Source organism: Meleagris gallopavo, chromosome 14, assembly GCF_000146605.3.
Source record: "Meleagris gallopavo isolate NT-WF06-2002-E0010 breed Aviagen turkey brand Nicholas breeding stock chromosome 14, Turkey_5.1, whole genome shotgun sequence".
Lineage (NCBI taxonomy): Eukaryota > Metazoa > Chordata > Aves > Galliformes > Phasianidae > Meleagris > Meleagris gallopavo.
The window spans coordinates 6815011-6830921 of NC_015024.2; the positions used below are offsets into that span (position 1 = coordinate 6815011).

Below are 15911 nucleotides of genomic sequence, written 5' to 3' on the forward strand. Positions count from 1 at the left end.
TACTCTTTAGGAAATGTGCCAGATTTTTAATAAGCAGCAGTAAATGTGAGGTTAGCAGGCTGCAAACATTTTCATCTTTTGGTTTATCATTGGTTTATCTTTTTTGAGGGCATTGTGTGGAGAAGAAAAATGCTGTATTGAGCTTCAATTAAGATATACGTGTGTGTGTATATATATATGCATATATACGACTGATTAATGGCCTATTTGAAGTATTTAAGAATCGACTAAAAGCACATAAAGATGAGGTGCTTTGCCGAAGTAGTCTCAGTGCAGCTGGCACGTGGCTGACAGCATAGACAATAATTATGCTAGTCTCTGTTCTCTCTGTTCAATTCTAATACTTCTCCTACATAAAAATAATGTGCCACCTACTTGTGTGTGTACATGTCAAGTAATATTACTGAAATTGTAAATAGGATTGTGTGTTTGGGTATGTCTTTTCCTTATCTGTAGGAAGCAGACAGTCTTTGTTGTCAATGTGGCTATTACTGCAAATTGTGTTAATTTTAGTTTCCAAGATCTCAGTGTAATTGATGCCAAATACTCACACACAAATGCTAACTCTCAGATGAACATTTCCTTTATAAATAAATGCAAATACTGTTTTTTTTCTGCTCTATCACTTTATTAAATCAGTTGAACTTTTTATTATGAGCCAAGCTGCTGTAATATCAGAGGGAAATGCCAGAGGGGATAAGAAATTAGATGCACTCACTTTAAAATGTCAATACCCAGGACACTTGGCTAGTAATGGGCAGAAGTTGAATGTTCTCATCTCCAGTAGAAGAAACTCCCCAGGTGCCAGGAGTATGTTTTCATTCTTGGTTTCCTACATCTATCCCCATTCCAGCATTTTTGCACAATTTACCCTTTGTGAAAAAGGTTTTTCCTGGCCTGCTCTTGCCACTTGTGTATGACATCCAACCGATGCCCAACAGCAGCAGGTCAGCCATTGCTTCAGGCTGTCAGGAATGCATAGGCCAAAGAAGCAGAGGAATAGAAATATACACAAATATACTCAATTCCCTTCTGTCAACAACAAAAAAAAATAATAATAAAGGACTGTTAAATTTGTTGTTCCTGAGTACCTTTGGTAGAATACTTTTCATACAATTTTGGTAATGTGATCTTTGTCTGCATTTTAAAAACTGGTTATTAAGTACATATTAAATGAGTAATACATAGAAAAAGGTTTTTTTTTTTTTAACTGATTCTTTCTTTTGTGAATTTATTTCAAAACAAAATCCAGTGATCTTAACAATGATCTTCAGTGCTTTTTTGTTGATTTTTTTTGGTTGATTATTTTTTTTTTTTTTTTTTGTGAAAGAAGCTACATAAAGTCTGCAGGATTAATTTATTCTTATCATGTTGTTATATATCTCATTATACATTACTATGGCAATACTTCTCCTAATTTATTTAGAGCCCAATTCCTCTCATATAAAAGCTCGTTGGAAATGCACCCAAATGCAAAATCCAGCATTTTATTTCATTATTTTAGTATAAGCTTCTGAAGGTACAATAATTTAATCTGCTCTTTTTCTATGAAACACTTTATTTAATTTTTGATAACACAAAACACCGCATATAAATTAATTTGATTGCCAATAAAGGCTATATACCTCAGCACAAGTCAGCCACCAGCAGTTAATATGAAATGTCAGGTCTCATTGTGCAGAAGTTATAATGAAACCCTTTTTCTTTAAAAGTTTCAGATGAAGAAATTATTTCTGCACCAAAAATCAGTAGCAATGTGGATCAGTGTACACTAGTACAGGCTTGTGATTGGTTTAGGTAGACAGCTTTGTAAGATTGTTTAAGCATTGTGTGATATTTTGGCATTTATGATGTTTGTGATTATTACTCATGAATTTCAATTTTGATGATTTTATTTAAAATTGCTGAAATATGCAGGGAATTTCTAATGCAGCATCTCTTTCATTGGTAACATTTTGTTGTTGTTTATAGAAAGGTTTACAAAGCTTAGAGGTGATAACTAATTTTACAGATTCTCTGCTTACTGAAGTGTAACAACGAGATCTGTGCTTTTGTTAACATGAATGCATTGTTTTAGTGTTGATCCCTGAAACAGTTTTAAAACTGTTTCAGAAAATACTGAAATTCTGGCAGGGAAATAATGTTTTAATATGCATTGCGTATAGTTGAACAAATGGGTATTTTTCACTCATTTTGACTGCTTTTTGAAATCTTTATCATATGTTTGGCCAAAAAAAAAATAAAATAGATAAAACAATTAGTCTTTTAATATATACCACTAATGATTTGACTTCAGTAGAGTACTATCAATTCTTAGGGCTTTTTTTTTTTAAACTATCACAGAATGGCTTGGGTTGGAAGGGACCATAAAGCTCTTCCAGATCCAATGTCCCCACTGTTGCCCCCCACTGGATCAGGCTGCTCAGGGCCACCCAGAGTGGCCTTGAATGCCTCCAGGGATGGGGCATCTGCAGTTTCTCTGGGCAAAGTGTACACTTATGTGTATACTGCCTGTATTTTCAGAAGAATCATCTCCATTCTGTTTCCTTTCTCCCCCTGGGTCTCACTCTAGCTAACAGCAAGGCTTGAGATTTAACTCAGTGGCATTGAGAGTGTTCCCAATGCACGTGCAGTGTGTTGGAAGCAGCACTGAGAGGGCATCGTGGTTACTGCCACTATATGTAACCTCAGTTGTTGAAAAATGTCACTTTGAAAAGATGTACTTTTTGGGCAAGAGAGAAAGTCCCATCACTTGGATCTAACCTCCAGGAATCCATTCATTCTGGTGCTGTGAAGTTTTAAAGACTTTTCTATTCAGTCTGAAAGAAGCTGCAATGAACGTCAGTGCACAAACAAGCATAGACATTTGGCCCATGAAGCTTTTCTAGCTGCCGTACTTCAGTGTCTGGCCATTTAGGGTGCTGGAGTAGTTTCTCCAAAGACAGTCAGAAACATTAGAAAAAGAGAAGTTTTGGCTCCGATCAAGAAGTTGGCATGCCTCTCTCCTGTCTGTAACTCATTAATTGGTGAACTTTGCTTTGAAGGAACTCCTGATTTGATATCAAACCCAGTTAATTGAATATGGTTAGATTCCAGTGATGGAATAATTAACTTTCAAAAAAAGCACAGCAGAGAACTTGAAAAGCTGATTTGACCCCAAAGCTTTGTTTTTGAGTTGTATTTAAGACTTACTGCTACGTTTTTACATAACCTGCAGAAACTGGGGGCTAATTTTGTTTGGCTTACATGGGAACAGTTTTTAAGTTTGTATTCAGTTCATATTGACTCTCTTAAACATGTCTTAAAGTAGCAGATTTTAGTATGAGTCAGCCAATATAAAATGCTAAATTGAAGTTTTTACTGAAGGCATTATTGTTCTGTTATGGAAGAATATAGAGTTGAAAGATGTTCATTTACATTTAGAAATGAAAAATGTCCTTCTGTTTATGGTGAAGCTGCTTTTTTGATCTCTTACTTGATTTTAATATTTAATGTTCTTAATTTTTTAAAGCCAAAGCCAACTGAAACAGTCACAACTGATGAGTCTGGGGTAAGATTAGTAAACTGACCCCAGTGGTTTTACCTCTACTTGAGTTTATTCTTTTTACCATGTCTCTATTTTCCACCGATTTTTTCTGTATTTTTCATAACTGTCCTATTACAAAGGTGTATGCAGTGGTTTACATTCATTGTCAATGTATTATTGAAGTCTGCTACAATCAAACCCAATATGATCCCTATTAACAAACCAGAAAACTTGGAAATGCATGTGATGTGTGAAGCATTTCTACAGGTCCTGTGTTTTTAGCATGTAACTTTTCCTCTCATATCATTCTTATCAAGGTGAAAAGGCCCTCAAGATACATTTTCAAATCTTACCTCTTCCACCTCTGCATTTGATGTTGTTTTTCTGAAAGTGTTGCATGTCTGTGTTTGTATTTGGTTTGACTTCTTCATGATACTCTTCAGAACTCCGAAGACAGCGCGAGAATCTCCATCACTTTTTTCCGTCTTTTCCGAGTGATGAGGTTGGTGAAGCTGCTCAGCAGAGGAGAAGGAATCAGAACTTTATTGTGGACATTTATTAAGTCATTTCAGGTTAGCAAAATTTATTTAAATTTGCTTTATACTTATAACCATTTCGTATACCAGTTTCTATGATGCGATACATTGTGGAGTGCAAATAACATTTCTTTTGAAATTTGTTCTGTCAATGATTGCACATAGAAATACATTTATATATTAATGCTACAAGAAGCTTCACCTGCTGCTTCCTTCTGTGAGTCCAAGGATCATTCTTTGTCATAAAGGTTTGCTGCCACAGTGAGATTTCTATAGTATTTCATAGAAAGCGTTAGATATGCCTTAAAAAGGATTTTTTTGTGTGAAATTAAAGGATTATTTGATTTGATGCACACTGATCTTGTATTTCCACACATTTTATTAGGTGACTAAAAAAGAGGAATTGAATCTTTTCTTAGAAAGAACTGATTTCATAAATAGATATTTGAAACCTTGCCCCTGAAAACTGTGATGAACATGAAGTTAATGTAATTCAATGGGATGTTGGCAGAATCAGTAATAAATATAATTTAAAACTGCTAAAGTTGGGTCTTTCCCCTGGATTACTGGCACAAGTAATTTAAAATACAACAAAGCTCATGTTCATTGCATATGACAGATTATTAAGAGGTAATAACATTTCAAGCATTTACCTGGGAAGAAAAACCTTGGAAGAGCCTGTGGTGTACAGAGAAACTATTTTCGTGAATTGAAATGGAAATTATGGTGTGAAATTATTAAAATTCACCTGTCCCTTTTCTAGGCTCTGCCTTATGTTGCCCTTCTGATAGCTATGCTGTTCTTCATCTATGCTGTCATTGGAATGCAGGTAATTTGAGGTGTTTTTAGCACTCAACAAAAGCACAGTGTTGGCTACCCTGAGACCTATTTACCAGGGTGCTTTCTGAAATGTTCTCTTGACAGTGGTGCTATTTATTTGGCAGAGCTTTTAAATTAATGTAGACATCTTTTGTTGACTGTGATTTTGACAGTCCAAAAAAGATAGAAGAGCTGGGGGTGTGCTTATAGTATCTTGTTTTGCTGAGGGGTGACCTTCCTCTTTCATTTACTGTGTAGCTTATTCCTATGCACAAATGCATGAAAAAAATACATGGCTTCTTAGTGTAGATTTGTTTTTGGAGTAAGACATTACAATCAAAAAGATTTTCTTTTGATCCCAAAGTGATAAGGTTCCCAAACCAAGGGACCTGCATGTATGCAGAGTACAGCAACATTAATCTGTCCTAATTAAATAACGACTTCCACTGTACGGCAAGAGGATATCAATTAATTATTTTGGAGAGAAAGAGTGCTTTTTTTGACCAAGGAATTACTGTTTAATTTTGGAGAACATTTTCACCTCTGTCTGGGACAAGGTGCTCAGACTCCATTCTTTGACTTCCATCTTTACATCTGTCTACTTAAATTTGAGATTTTCAGGATAGCAATCATTTCTTATTGCAAGTATGCACAGTACCTATTGTAATGGGGTTTCAATCCCAGCAAAGGACTATAGGTGCCAGATCAAAGCAAATATGTTGTCATCTAAAATACAAGAGGGAATATTGGTGTCATAATGATTTAATGATGCCAAATTAAGAATTATCTTGTATGTATGGATTATTTACTACATCTACATTATCAGGAAAAATATAAGGACATTAGAGAAAGTACATGTGTGTTTTTCATATGTGCTGAAGGTGGTCTAGACTACAGGGACCACAGTTTCTGAGAGTATGGGCCATTAAGATGAAAGTAAAATCTTGTTTTTCTGTAGGTGTTTGGAAAAGTGGCCATGAGAGACAACAATCAAATAAACAGAAACAACAATTTTCAAACTTTCCCCCAGGCTGTGCTGCTTCTCTTCAGGTGAGTAAACCTGAACTCTCACTTGGTGCATCGCATTTCAGTGGTCCAGGAAAAATTTCTGTAGAGCTTGTTCTGTGGATTTGCTCTAAATGTGTTTCTAAGTTAGAAACATTTCCCTGTCAGCACATACTGTCTGCAGCTGTATGCTGAGCATCCACTGGATTCTAATCAGGTGCTATAGGCCTGAAGTCATTACAGCTCTTGTGAAACAGCTCATTCATGGAGGAATTATCTTCCAGTGGAGCCTAAATAGCCAGTCCTGATGGCGCTGTGCAGGTGTTGGGAAAATGAAAAATGACTTTGCTCTTGTTTTGTTCTTAAGAAGGCCAATCAAGCTGGACAGTTTGAAAAGAAAAAAATGAAAAGCTGTTGCAAAGATGGAAAAAATAAACTGTTCTTTACATTTTATGAATAGATGGTGAGTGGTGGGTGTAACTTGCAGAAGGAGGCATCGGATAAGCAGTAGGTGAAAAGTTCTGATGGTACAGGTAGCTAAATCTTGATATAGGTGATCCTGGGGAATTATGGAATCTCCATCACTAGAGAGGTTAAGAGCAGAGTAAACCTGTGTTGGAAGTGCTTCAGAATGCCCTGGAGCAAGTGGAGGGAATGATGTGGATCACGCATACCTCTAGAGCTGTTGATCTTGTGACTGTAGTGCCTGTGAATCTGTATCTCCACTTGGCTCCTGCATTTTTTACCCTGTTCTAAAGAGAAGGTTCTCTTTTACAGCAGACATGTTTGACAAGAAGATCAAGAGATAACAGACATAAATCAGAGCAAACAGAGATATCAAAGCCATGTCCTAATGAGTAGATATATCAGCAGGTCATAACGTGGAGCTTAGAAGCAGTACAGCTAATAGTGCTAACACAGGACTGATTGTACTGGAGATAGACCAGTGGACAGAGTTCTGTGATCCGTTGTTAGGATCATTCTGAATTTATAAGGTGGATGCCAGGAGAACCAGAAAAAGGAGAAAGAGGGCACCTGTATTCCACCACACTGCTGTGTTTTCATTCAGGCCTTCTGCTTTGCATGTTACCTGACTCGACTGAAATGATGTGGCATTTCTTCCACACTCACTGTAGATCTCAGACAAAACTGAATTAATGCATGGGATATGCAGAAGAAGTTCACCATATGCATATCACAATGAAGATCGATGCTTTATAGACAGATTTATATTTTTGTACACAACAGCTGCTCTGCAATAACTATTTAATTTGTAAATCACAGCTTGGGGTGCAAAATTTTCACATGCAAGCCTTTCTGGTCCATGAGTGTGCTCTGTCAGGTCTAAGCTTCTCATTTTTGAAACGTACCCTATAATTTTTAATTAGATCCTACTCTGAGGAATTTATGATCTGTTTTCACATTTCTACATGTACAGCTCCAGGCATTTTATTGGAACTTAACAAATTAATACATCTTTAGCTCATTGTGATCAATTAATACTTCATTTCTCTTTGTGACTTTATAAAGGTGTGCAACTGGAGAAGCCTGGCAGGAAATCATGCTGGCATGTTTGCCTGGAAAACGCTGTGATCCCGAATCTGATTATAATCCAGGGGAAGAATACACGTGTGGGAGCAATTTTGCCATCATTTACTTTATCAGTTTTTATATGCTTTGTGCATTTTTGGTGAGTTCAGCTGGTGGTTACTATCAAAAGTTTTAACTTTTTTAATTTCTTCTGAAATAAAACAGCAGTGAAGTCAGAAAATGATGTAGAATCCCATATCTTTATTTGCAAAACATATTTGCAAGGATTTGTTTTTCATCATGTCCCTAGATCCTGTATCCTATGCTGCACGCCAGCAAATTCTCATGTACTAAATATCCTTGTGATCTCAAACATCCCTGTAAGCCAGAAGTGGTTGCTTGCACATTTGAAAGCTAAGGTGATCATCTTTTCACCAGCTATTATGTCTTTTTTCAGTAATGCCATAAAGTGTCATTAATAATGAAACTGCAGTTCATTTGGCTTAGTAATGCTATATCAGTATTATTTAAACTTAACAGAATTTGTATGTGTCTCTACAAGTGTTTTCCAACTGTGGCAAGAGATCTAAACTATAAACTTTCTTCCTAATCCATGGCATAATTAATTATTTGTTCTACAGCAGTCTCTGGAATATGTTTTTCCCCATCGCAGGTGCCTTGGCTGGTTGATTCGTTATATTCACAGTTCTGTTCTCCTGGCAAAAGGAGATGGATTGAACAGACTCCTGAACTACTGTAAACATAACCATTCAGTGTCATCTCTTATATTAATGAAATGTATGCAGAAATCTTATTGGCATGACAGTGAATCTTGTGAATACAAATATGCAATGTGTCATTCAAATGTTGTATTCTTTGGTCTGGCCAGTCAAGGAAGAGAAACAAAAACATTAAACAGCCTATGTCAAAGATTGAGTACTGCACAGCAGAATCACATTCTTGTCATCTGGTTGCATGATAGAGTTCCAATTGGGCAGTTAAATTTTCAGGAAGTATTTTCTGTGATATTCAGTAGTATTTGCCAAAAATCATTATTTATAAGATCAATTTATTTAACTGTTTGAATTCTGCACCTCCTACCTTATACAGTTATTTATTGAAAATATTTGTGCTTTAAAAAATTAAATGTAGATCTGTGTTCTTAATTGCTTTTTAGATAATAAACTTATTTGTGGCCGTCATTATGGATAACTTTGACTATTTGACACGTGACTGGTCCATTCTGGGTCCTCATCATTTGGATGAGTTCAAAAGGATATGGTCAGAATATGACCCTGAAGCAAAGTAAGTTAGATCATTTATCTGGTAGAACTTACCTGTTAAAAATGAGAATGCTCTGCTTGAAAGCAGAGCACAATATATACTTTGAGAATGTATCTATATTTGGTAATTGATATGTGTTGGTTCTAGGGGAAGGATAAAGCATCTTGATGTGGTTACGTTACTGAGACGCATTCAGCCACCACTTGGTTTTGGCAAATTATGCCCTCACCGAGTGGCCTGCAAGGTAGGTTCTGCACTTTTTCCTTTGTAGGTTTCTTTCACTGTTTAAACATTCATTTGTTCAACTCTGCCAAACACTTGTTGTGTCTGTTCAGTAATTCTGTTTATTCACAAGATCTCCACTCTCTAGTTTTCCCAGTTTTCTGCAGGATTGACTTAAACCAGCAATATCAGTGTCATTTCTCTCAGTGTAATCATTTGAATTTATTGCCAACATAAAATTCTTGACAGAGCACCAAAATAAAAGGAGTTGGTCTATACGTTTATTATTAGTCTTTTATTGTGATATATATGAAGTAAATCAACCCAGCATTGATGGTGACCCAGTAACTTCTGGTTTCTTTTAAATCTGAGGGAGAAAGTGGTACTTTACTTTAGTTCACAATTTAGTTTTCATAAAGTGTTTGTACAGGTGCGTTCATGGAACATTTGGCTTCACATGAAACATAGAAGTGATACTGAAGGGAAGAGATGGCAAGATGATAAGCCTTGCAGAGATGAATAACAATATCCAAATAATATGCAGAAGTGAGTGAGAAAACTGAAAATTAACAAAAATTTAGAATAAAGTAAAATTTGTTAGGCGCAATGTGTGATTTGTATGACAAATAATTGCATTTTAATATAGAAGTTGAAAAGCTACTCAAAATTGCTTTATTATATTATTTAAGGAATTCAAAACTACGGGTGTTCTAGTTTTAGCAGTTTCAGTAGGAATCCGATTGCACCTTAAAGGACCCTCACAACAACACTCTGCTTTGAATTTTCTATATTTGTATTATTAATATCCAAGCTGGTGTATAAAACACAAGGGTCAAAAGGAGTGCCAAAACCCATGAAAACTATTGGGAGTTCTAGCTGTGGTAGAAGCATCCGTGTCATTAGTATCAGAAATAGAGATAGGAGAATAGTGGTGTTTATTACAGACAGCTGGGATAGAAGGCTCAGTGTTTTTTGAAGAGTTCCATAATGTTATGTCTCTCGGTGATATCATTTGATTATGTCACCTTTTCAGAAGTGAAAGTTACAGAAGGTATTTTTTCTTTTTTTCAAACAAAGTGTTTTTTTCTCCTTCACAGAGGTTAGTAGCCATGAATATGCCACTAAATAGCGATGGAACCGTCATGTTCAATGCCACTTTGTTTGCTTTGGTTAGGACTGCTCTAAAGATAAAAACAGAAGGTAAGGTTCCTATCTGCCAAGCCTTTATTGCACTTGTCAGAAAGTGCATTGAGGAAAAACAAGAAATTATTACTTTTGTTGAACATGAGTAAGGCTTCTTAAGTCTCAGTGGATTTGCTTTGGTTTTGTATTGTGTATTGCTGGGAATGATTTGTTTAGAAAATAAAGGGAGGCCAAAGCCCAAGCAATCTTGGAAATTATGGCATGCTTTTACTTGGTCACTTAAAAACACTTAGCAGTTGTGTACCAGGAGTTCTACTGCTAGGAATGAATGAGTTCCCTTTTCTACTCAACCAAGATGCTTCCTCCTCATTGATCTTTAACTTAATACCTTGGATCCCATATTAGTGCAACTGTGGCTTTTGCAGCCTTGAAAGTGACATCCCCAGGTTGGTGGAAACTCGTTATGATGGGGCTGAATGGGTTTCTGTAATTTGCATCAGAGTGAAAAGCCCTGAAAATGTGTTATGTTCAAGGGAATTTTGCCTTTCATTTTATATATTTTGTCATTATTTTACTTTCATTTCTTCCTGTTCCACGTCTTCTGCTGTTCTCAGTAGAATTTGAGCTCCGTTGCCAACAGTACGCAAGTTAAGCCTCCTCAATCAACACTGTGGCTAAGAATAGCACTGCAAAAGATGCTCAGCTGAACCTGCAAGCCTGCAAAGTTGAGAAATTACTGTGAATAAACCAAAAAAAAAAAAAAAAAAGGATCAGCTTTGGATAAGGAAAGATGTGGCTTGCAGAGTTGTCATGTGCTGCACAATTTAAGCAGAAGATAGTAAGCAGCGACAGAGTAGAGCCAAGATCTGTAAATTGCTGTTGCTGAACTCCAAACTTCAAAGCCCCAAGAAGTTCATCCTCTTACACCTTTTCTTCTCTTTAATTATTGTAGTGTTCTTATCTGCTACTCCATGGAGCTTAGGCTGCTGCTCACAGTCTTTATTAGTCTTTATATGGATACAGCTAATTAATATCCAAAGGATCATTCATTGCAGCTAATTTAAATATAAATGCCATCCTCTGTGTCTCTATTTTGTTGCCACAGGTAACCTAGAGCAAGCAAATGAAGAACTTAGAGCAGTTATAAAGAAAATATGGAAGAAAACTAGCATGAAATTACTTGACCAAGTTGTCCCTCCGGCTGGCGGTCAGTGTGATAAACTTTGCTATATGCTCTTTTTTCTTTTTGGCCTTTCTAGATTGGTAGGGACTAAAGAAATAAAATTAGTAAAACTTGAAATGATAATGTCATTAAAGGACAACAAACAATAATAGCAAAATAATACAGAGACTGTTATATCCTGTTACTTTAGATAAAAAAGGTAGGACAAATTAATACAACTTCCTTAGATTAAAAAGAAAGAGGAAAATGTATTTAATGTTTATTTTCTTGCTTGAACCAAAAAAAAAAAAAAAAAGCCCAACCTAATTAGACCTAAATTTAGTCTTAATTTCAAGTCATTCAGTGGAATAACCTAAAGTAAGTTTTATTTCAATGCATTCAGCAAAATAATATGCATTTTTTTACTAATTAAGCTTGACAGTGTACACTACATTTTAGCTGATGTCTTTGTATGTGTTGAATATACTTCTGGGAGGAGGAAACTAAAAAAATTTTGATTGCAGGACTAAAAATATTTTTTCTGCTAAACTGATAAAGCAAGAGGCTAAACTATCTCAGTTACATTAGCTTAACCCAAAGCAGTTCCACAGCCAACGCATAATGGAACTGGTTCAGATTTAGGCCAGTATGACTGAGGTATGAATATGGCCCATGTAAAAAATATCTAAATTATCATACCAATGTGTTTACAAGAGGTATGAGGCACGTATATTGTTTCTACGTGCAGTAAGATGACATCAAATATTTGTTATATTTCTTTTTAAATATATATATTCCAATATATATATTTAGAGTTTTTCAATATATACATTTTTACCAATATGCTATAGTATAGATTTAGGTGACATTGTACTTGCTTTTTCAAGTTTTAAAGGTGCAGGATCTGTTGCACTGTCCATTCATACCCAGGATAGAGGTATCTAGACATCCAATATACCAATCCACTGTAATCACCTGGTATTTTTTGTAGTTTATTGTACTTTTATAGTGTTACAGCAGCTTTCAAGACTGATCAGACTCAGGTTTGGAAGCAGACTCAAGATCCAGGCCCGATGGTGGTGGAGGCTGATCCCTTTCTGAAGGTGACACTCTCAGTCTCTAGGGGAGGAGGAGCATGCTGGCTGCCCTGCTGTACAGCATGACCCCAGAAGCAGCATTAGCTTGGTCGCTGCAGGGAGCCACGTGCTACTGGTGTGGTGGCTGCCAGCTGCTAGTGGGGGTTAAGACAAAGATCTAGCAAATTTGATGATCCAAAGGGGAACTGATACTGCACATTTAAAACAATTTTTTTGTGTTCTACTCTGTTGTTTTCGGCTTTACACCTAGTTGCTTGCATGGCATAGATGAATTGCTTTGTTATTGTTGTAACTATGTGCTTGAGCTTTTTCTGCAGCCTCTGTTCCTTTCAACTATGAGTCTTTCCGAATATTCTGAAGCAATTCTGTTTTAGGGTGGTGGCATGGAATTGGTGTTGCCTCTTGCCAACTTTATTCCCCTACATTTTTTATTGAAATAGAGATGCATGCTTCAGAATAGCGAGCTGTGCCTGCCTAAACCAATCTGACAAAGAATCTTTAAAGATCACATTCCTAGAACTAATCCCACACAGCAACTCACTGTTAACTTCAGTTTCATCTCATTGCTGAATATAAGCTGTATATTAACTTTCAGCTATACTAAAATCCATTGCTAATATTTCTTCCACAAATTTAGCTCCTCAGTGTAGCTAGAAGACAGAAAATCTAGGTCACACTCTGCATGATAAAAACCTGTATGGCTTCTACAGTATAAACAAAGACATTATGGGAAGTTAGAGAACCATTAAGGTTGGAAAAGACTGCTAAGAACATCTAGTCCAACCATCGAAGTTGTTAAGATTCACCAATTTTCAATTTCATTTTAACTTCATTTCTCTGCAGGCCTCATTAAAACTTACACAATAATTGAAAATAGCGTAACCTATCTACACACACACAAAAAAGGAATACAGCTATTTTACATTCATATGCCATAGGAGTGTAAAATAGCTTAGTATTCAGAAAAAAAAAATTGTTTCTATCAAAGCTTAGTATTCAATAGAAAATTGCATATGACAGCAAGACCAGTGACAGCTGATAAGTAACAGTCTACCAGGAGACAGGTTTCCAATATAAATCAACCAAGCATCCAAATTCACTGTACTAGAATCACATGTACTTACAAGTATTGGGCTGTTCATGATATTTTTCTCAAATACTACTTTTGCTGAATTACTGAATGCTAGATCCTTTATGTGCCTGTGATCATGCCTCCTGAATGCAAAGAGAACAGATCAATTATTTGCAGAGCAGAATGAAAACAATCCACAAAGAATTTCATTTTTTTTGCTTAATTATAAACAGATGTGCCAGAAATGGGCAGCCAGCTAAGTGTTGGTACTGGCTGAATAACTCATTAATATAATTTAATTAAACTGTTAAGAGTTAGCAACAGATTTTCAGGAAAACTGAAGCTGCTTTGCAAGAACGTAGAATGAAAGTCAAAAGCCTGAATGTATAAATGTATTAATATTCCTAGGAGACTACAGAGTAAGAGAAAGACATACCACCCGCTAAAGATTCACCTGCTTTCTATTCTTTAAATTCCCCAGTCTCCACCTGCAAGCCCATTTAATCCTGCCTAATATTTTTTGCCCTCTCTTGCAATAACTTCCTACTGAAATGATTCCTTTTGCTGTCCCCAATTGTAGCTATAGATCTGTTGATACCGTGGTCAGTTACGCTTAGCTGCCTCCCTCCCTGTCCATATCTGGCTCTGTGTGTCAAGGATGGCTCCCCTTGGCCAAGCTTCAGTTCTTGTGTGCACGTGTCTGCAATACAACTGACTGTGCCTGTGAAGTACACATGCATCTTGTTTGTACATACAGACTTTGGCATGCACGATTCAGGAAACTGGTAATGCATTCAACTAATATGCTTATTAAAAAAATTGGTGTGTGTCCACAGCAATTAATAGGGCCCTTCATTTGTGCATACTGAGACTTTGGAGGTATGGTTGTCTCAGGTACAGTCAGTAATCATAGCCTGTCTTGAGACATGCTCTAAGTGCAACCCGTGGTAGTGTATGTTTTATCGAGTCTGTCACTTCTATGTGCGTGTTCTTTCTAGAAGCCATTTGCTATATCACTTCCTCAAAGAGTTCTGTTCAAATAGTTGAAACAAAATAATACAAAAAATGGGGAAAGGCTCATCTGGGGAATTTGACCAAGGATGCACTGCAGAAATGAGTGGATTCAGCTAAGCTAAGGAAGGCAAGTTTAGATCAGATACTTATAAAGAGACATCTTCTGAATACGAAAGACCACTAGGCTCCAGAGAAGCCTCCAACAGAGATTACAGACGAGCATCAAAACAAATGCTCACACAAAAGATTAAAAATTAGATTTGGGGAGTCAGTAAAAAAGCTTTTTTACTGTTGAGACTGAATTGAGACACTGGGGAGCTTTTCTTGTGAGCTGTGGAGTCCTTACTTCCCAGTGGGAACTGGAGGCACTCAGCCCTTGAAGAGATGCCTGTATTTGGCAGAACAGACACACTAATGTGCAAAGACATTTCCCATGACAGGCTGGTCTTCCAGCCAAGATATTTTAAGGCAATTACTATAATTTGTTTTGCTCTGATACCTTAAAAGAAATAAAACGTTAGGAGAATACATCCCTGGTGCAATTTTCCTCAAATTAAAGCTTGGTGTAGTTTCTCACATGCATACAGCCTACATCATAAATTATACTGAAATACATCCAGAGAACTCTGGAGGGAGCTTGTTTTGAATGCTGAGGATTCACTTGGGGACAAATTTTGTCACAGAGGCAGAAATAAGTTCTAACTGTTTTACACACAAATTGGATTTCCCTCATCCTTTTTATTGACTTGAAAGCAGGTCATAAAAAGTAGAAAGTTTAAATTAGCAAGAACTGTGATAATACAGGTAAAAATACTGTTAACAATTATTAGTGAGATACATTGGGACAGACTATTGATAAAGCTAAAACACAAGGAGAATGTTTTATTCAAACACTAATGTATGATGTTACAGTAAATGTCAGTCACTTAAAAAAAATCTCTTGAGAGGGGAAAATCTTGCTTAACAAGATGTGTTCATAAGTAAGAAATAAAGACAAACAAAGCAAATGAAGATACCTCTCAGGTCTGTACTAAATCTTCATTAGAGAGAAAAAACAGTTGAGTTAAACTTTAAAAAAAAAAAACAAAAAAAAAACAGTAATAAGATTTTTCTTCTATCAAAGATATGTTAAAATACATATGAGCACATTAGATTTTCTGTGTGCAACCAAACCAGTGATGACAGTGTAACCCAGATCCCGAAGTGTGTAAGCAGCTGTCTGTGGTGACTGGGATGGCAGGGACTTACTGTCAGGATGTGGGCCCTGCCAGGGGCTTCCTTTCTGTAGAGCTCTACCCAACCAGTTGCAAATAGCTGTCTTGGTATACTGCAGAAATATGGAGGGTAGGCAACACAGCAGTAAGAGAAACAGCTAGCTTCGTGCCAGATAACTCTGGGGGAAAGAAGTGTGTGAGAACAAAAGCAATGTTTTTGAATAGAAAACTATTCCTAGTTTTCTGGCAAGCATATTACATGTCAGGAGGTCAAACTTACACAGCTG

At 36.4% G+C, this 15911-nt stretch overlaps 1 protein-coding gene across 3 annotated transcripts in view; it reads left to right on the forward strand.

Moving 5' to 3' along the window:
- CACNA1D (calcium voltage-gated channel subunit alpha1 D) overlaps positions 1-15911 on the forward strand; it is a 170238-nt gene that overhangs the window by 137461 nt on the left and 16866 nt on the right. For 2 of the 3 annotated variants that reach the window (XM_031555545.1, XM_031555546.1), the window contains 8 exons: positions 3970-4098; positions 4826-4891; positions 5840-5931; positions 7417-7576; positions 8594-8721; positions 8848-8944; positions 10020-10122; positions 11171-11272. In XM_031555545.1, the coding sequence (XP_031411405.1) occupies positions 3970-4098; positions 4826-4891; positions 5840-5931; positions 7417-7576; positions 8594-8721; positions 8848-8944; positions 10020-10122; positions 11171-11272 (877 nt within the window). Of the gene's footprint in view, positions 1-3511; positions 3551-3969; positions 4099-4825; positions 4892-5839; positions 5932-7416; positions 7577-8593; positions 8722-8847; positions 8945-10019; positions 10123-11170; positions 11273-15911 lie in introns of all 3 variants that reach the window. The other variant, XM_031555547.1, reaches the window with a different exon arrangement.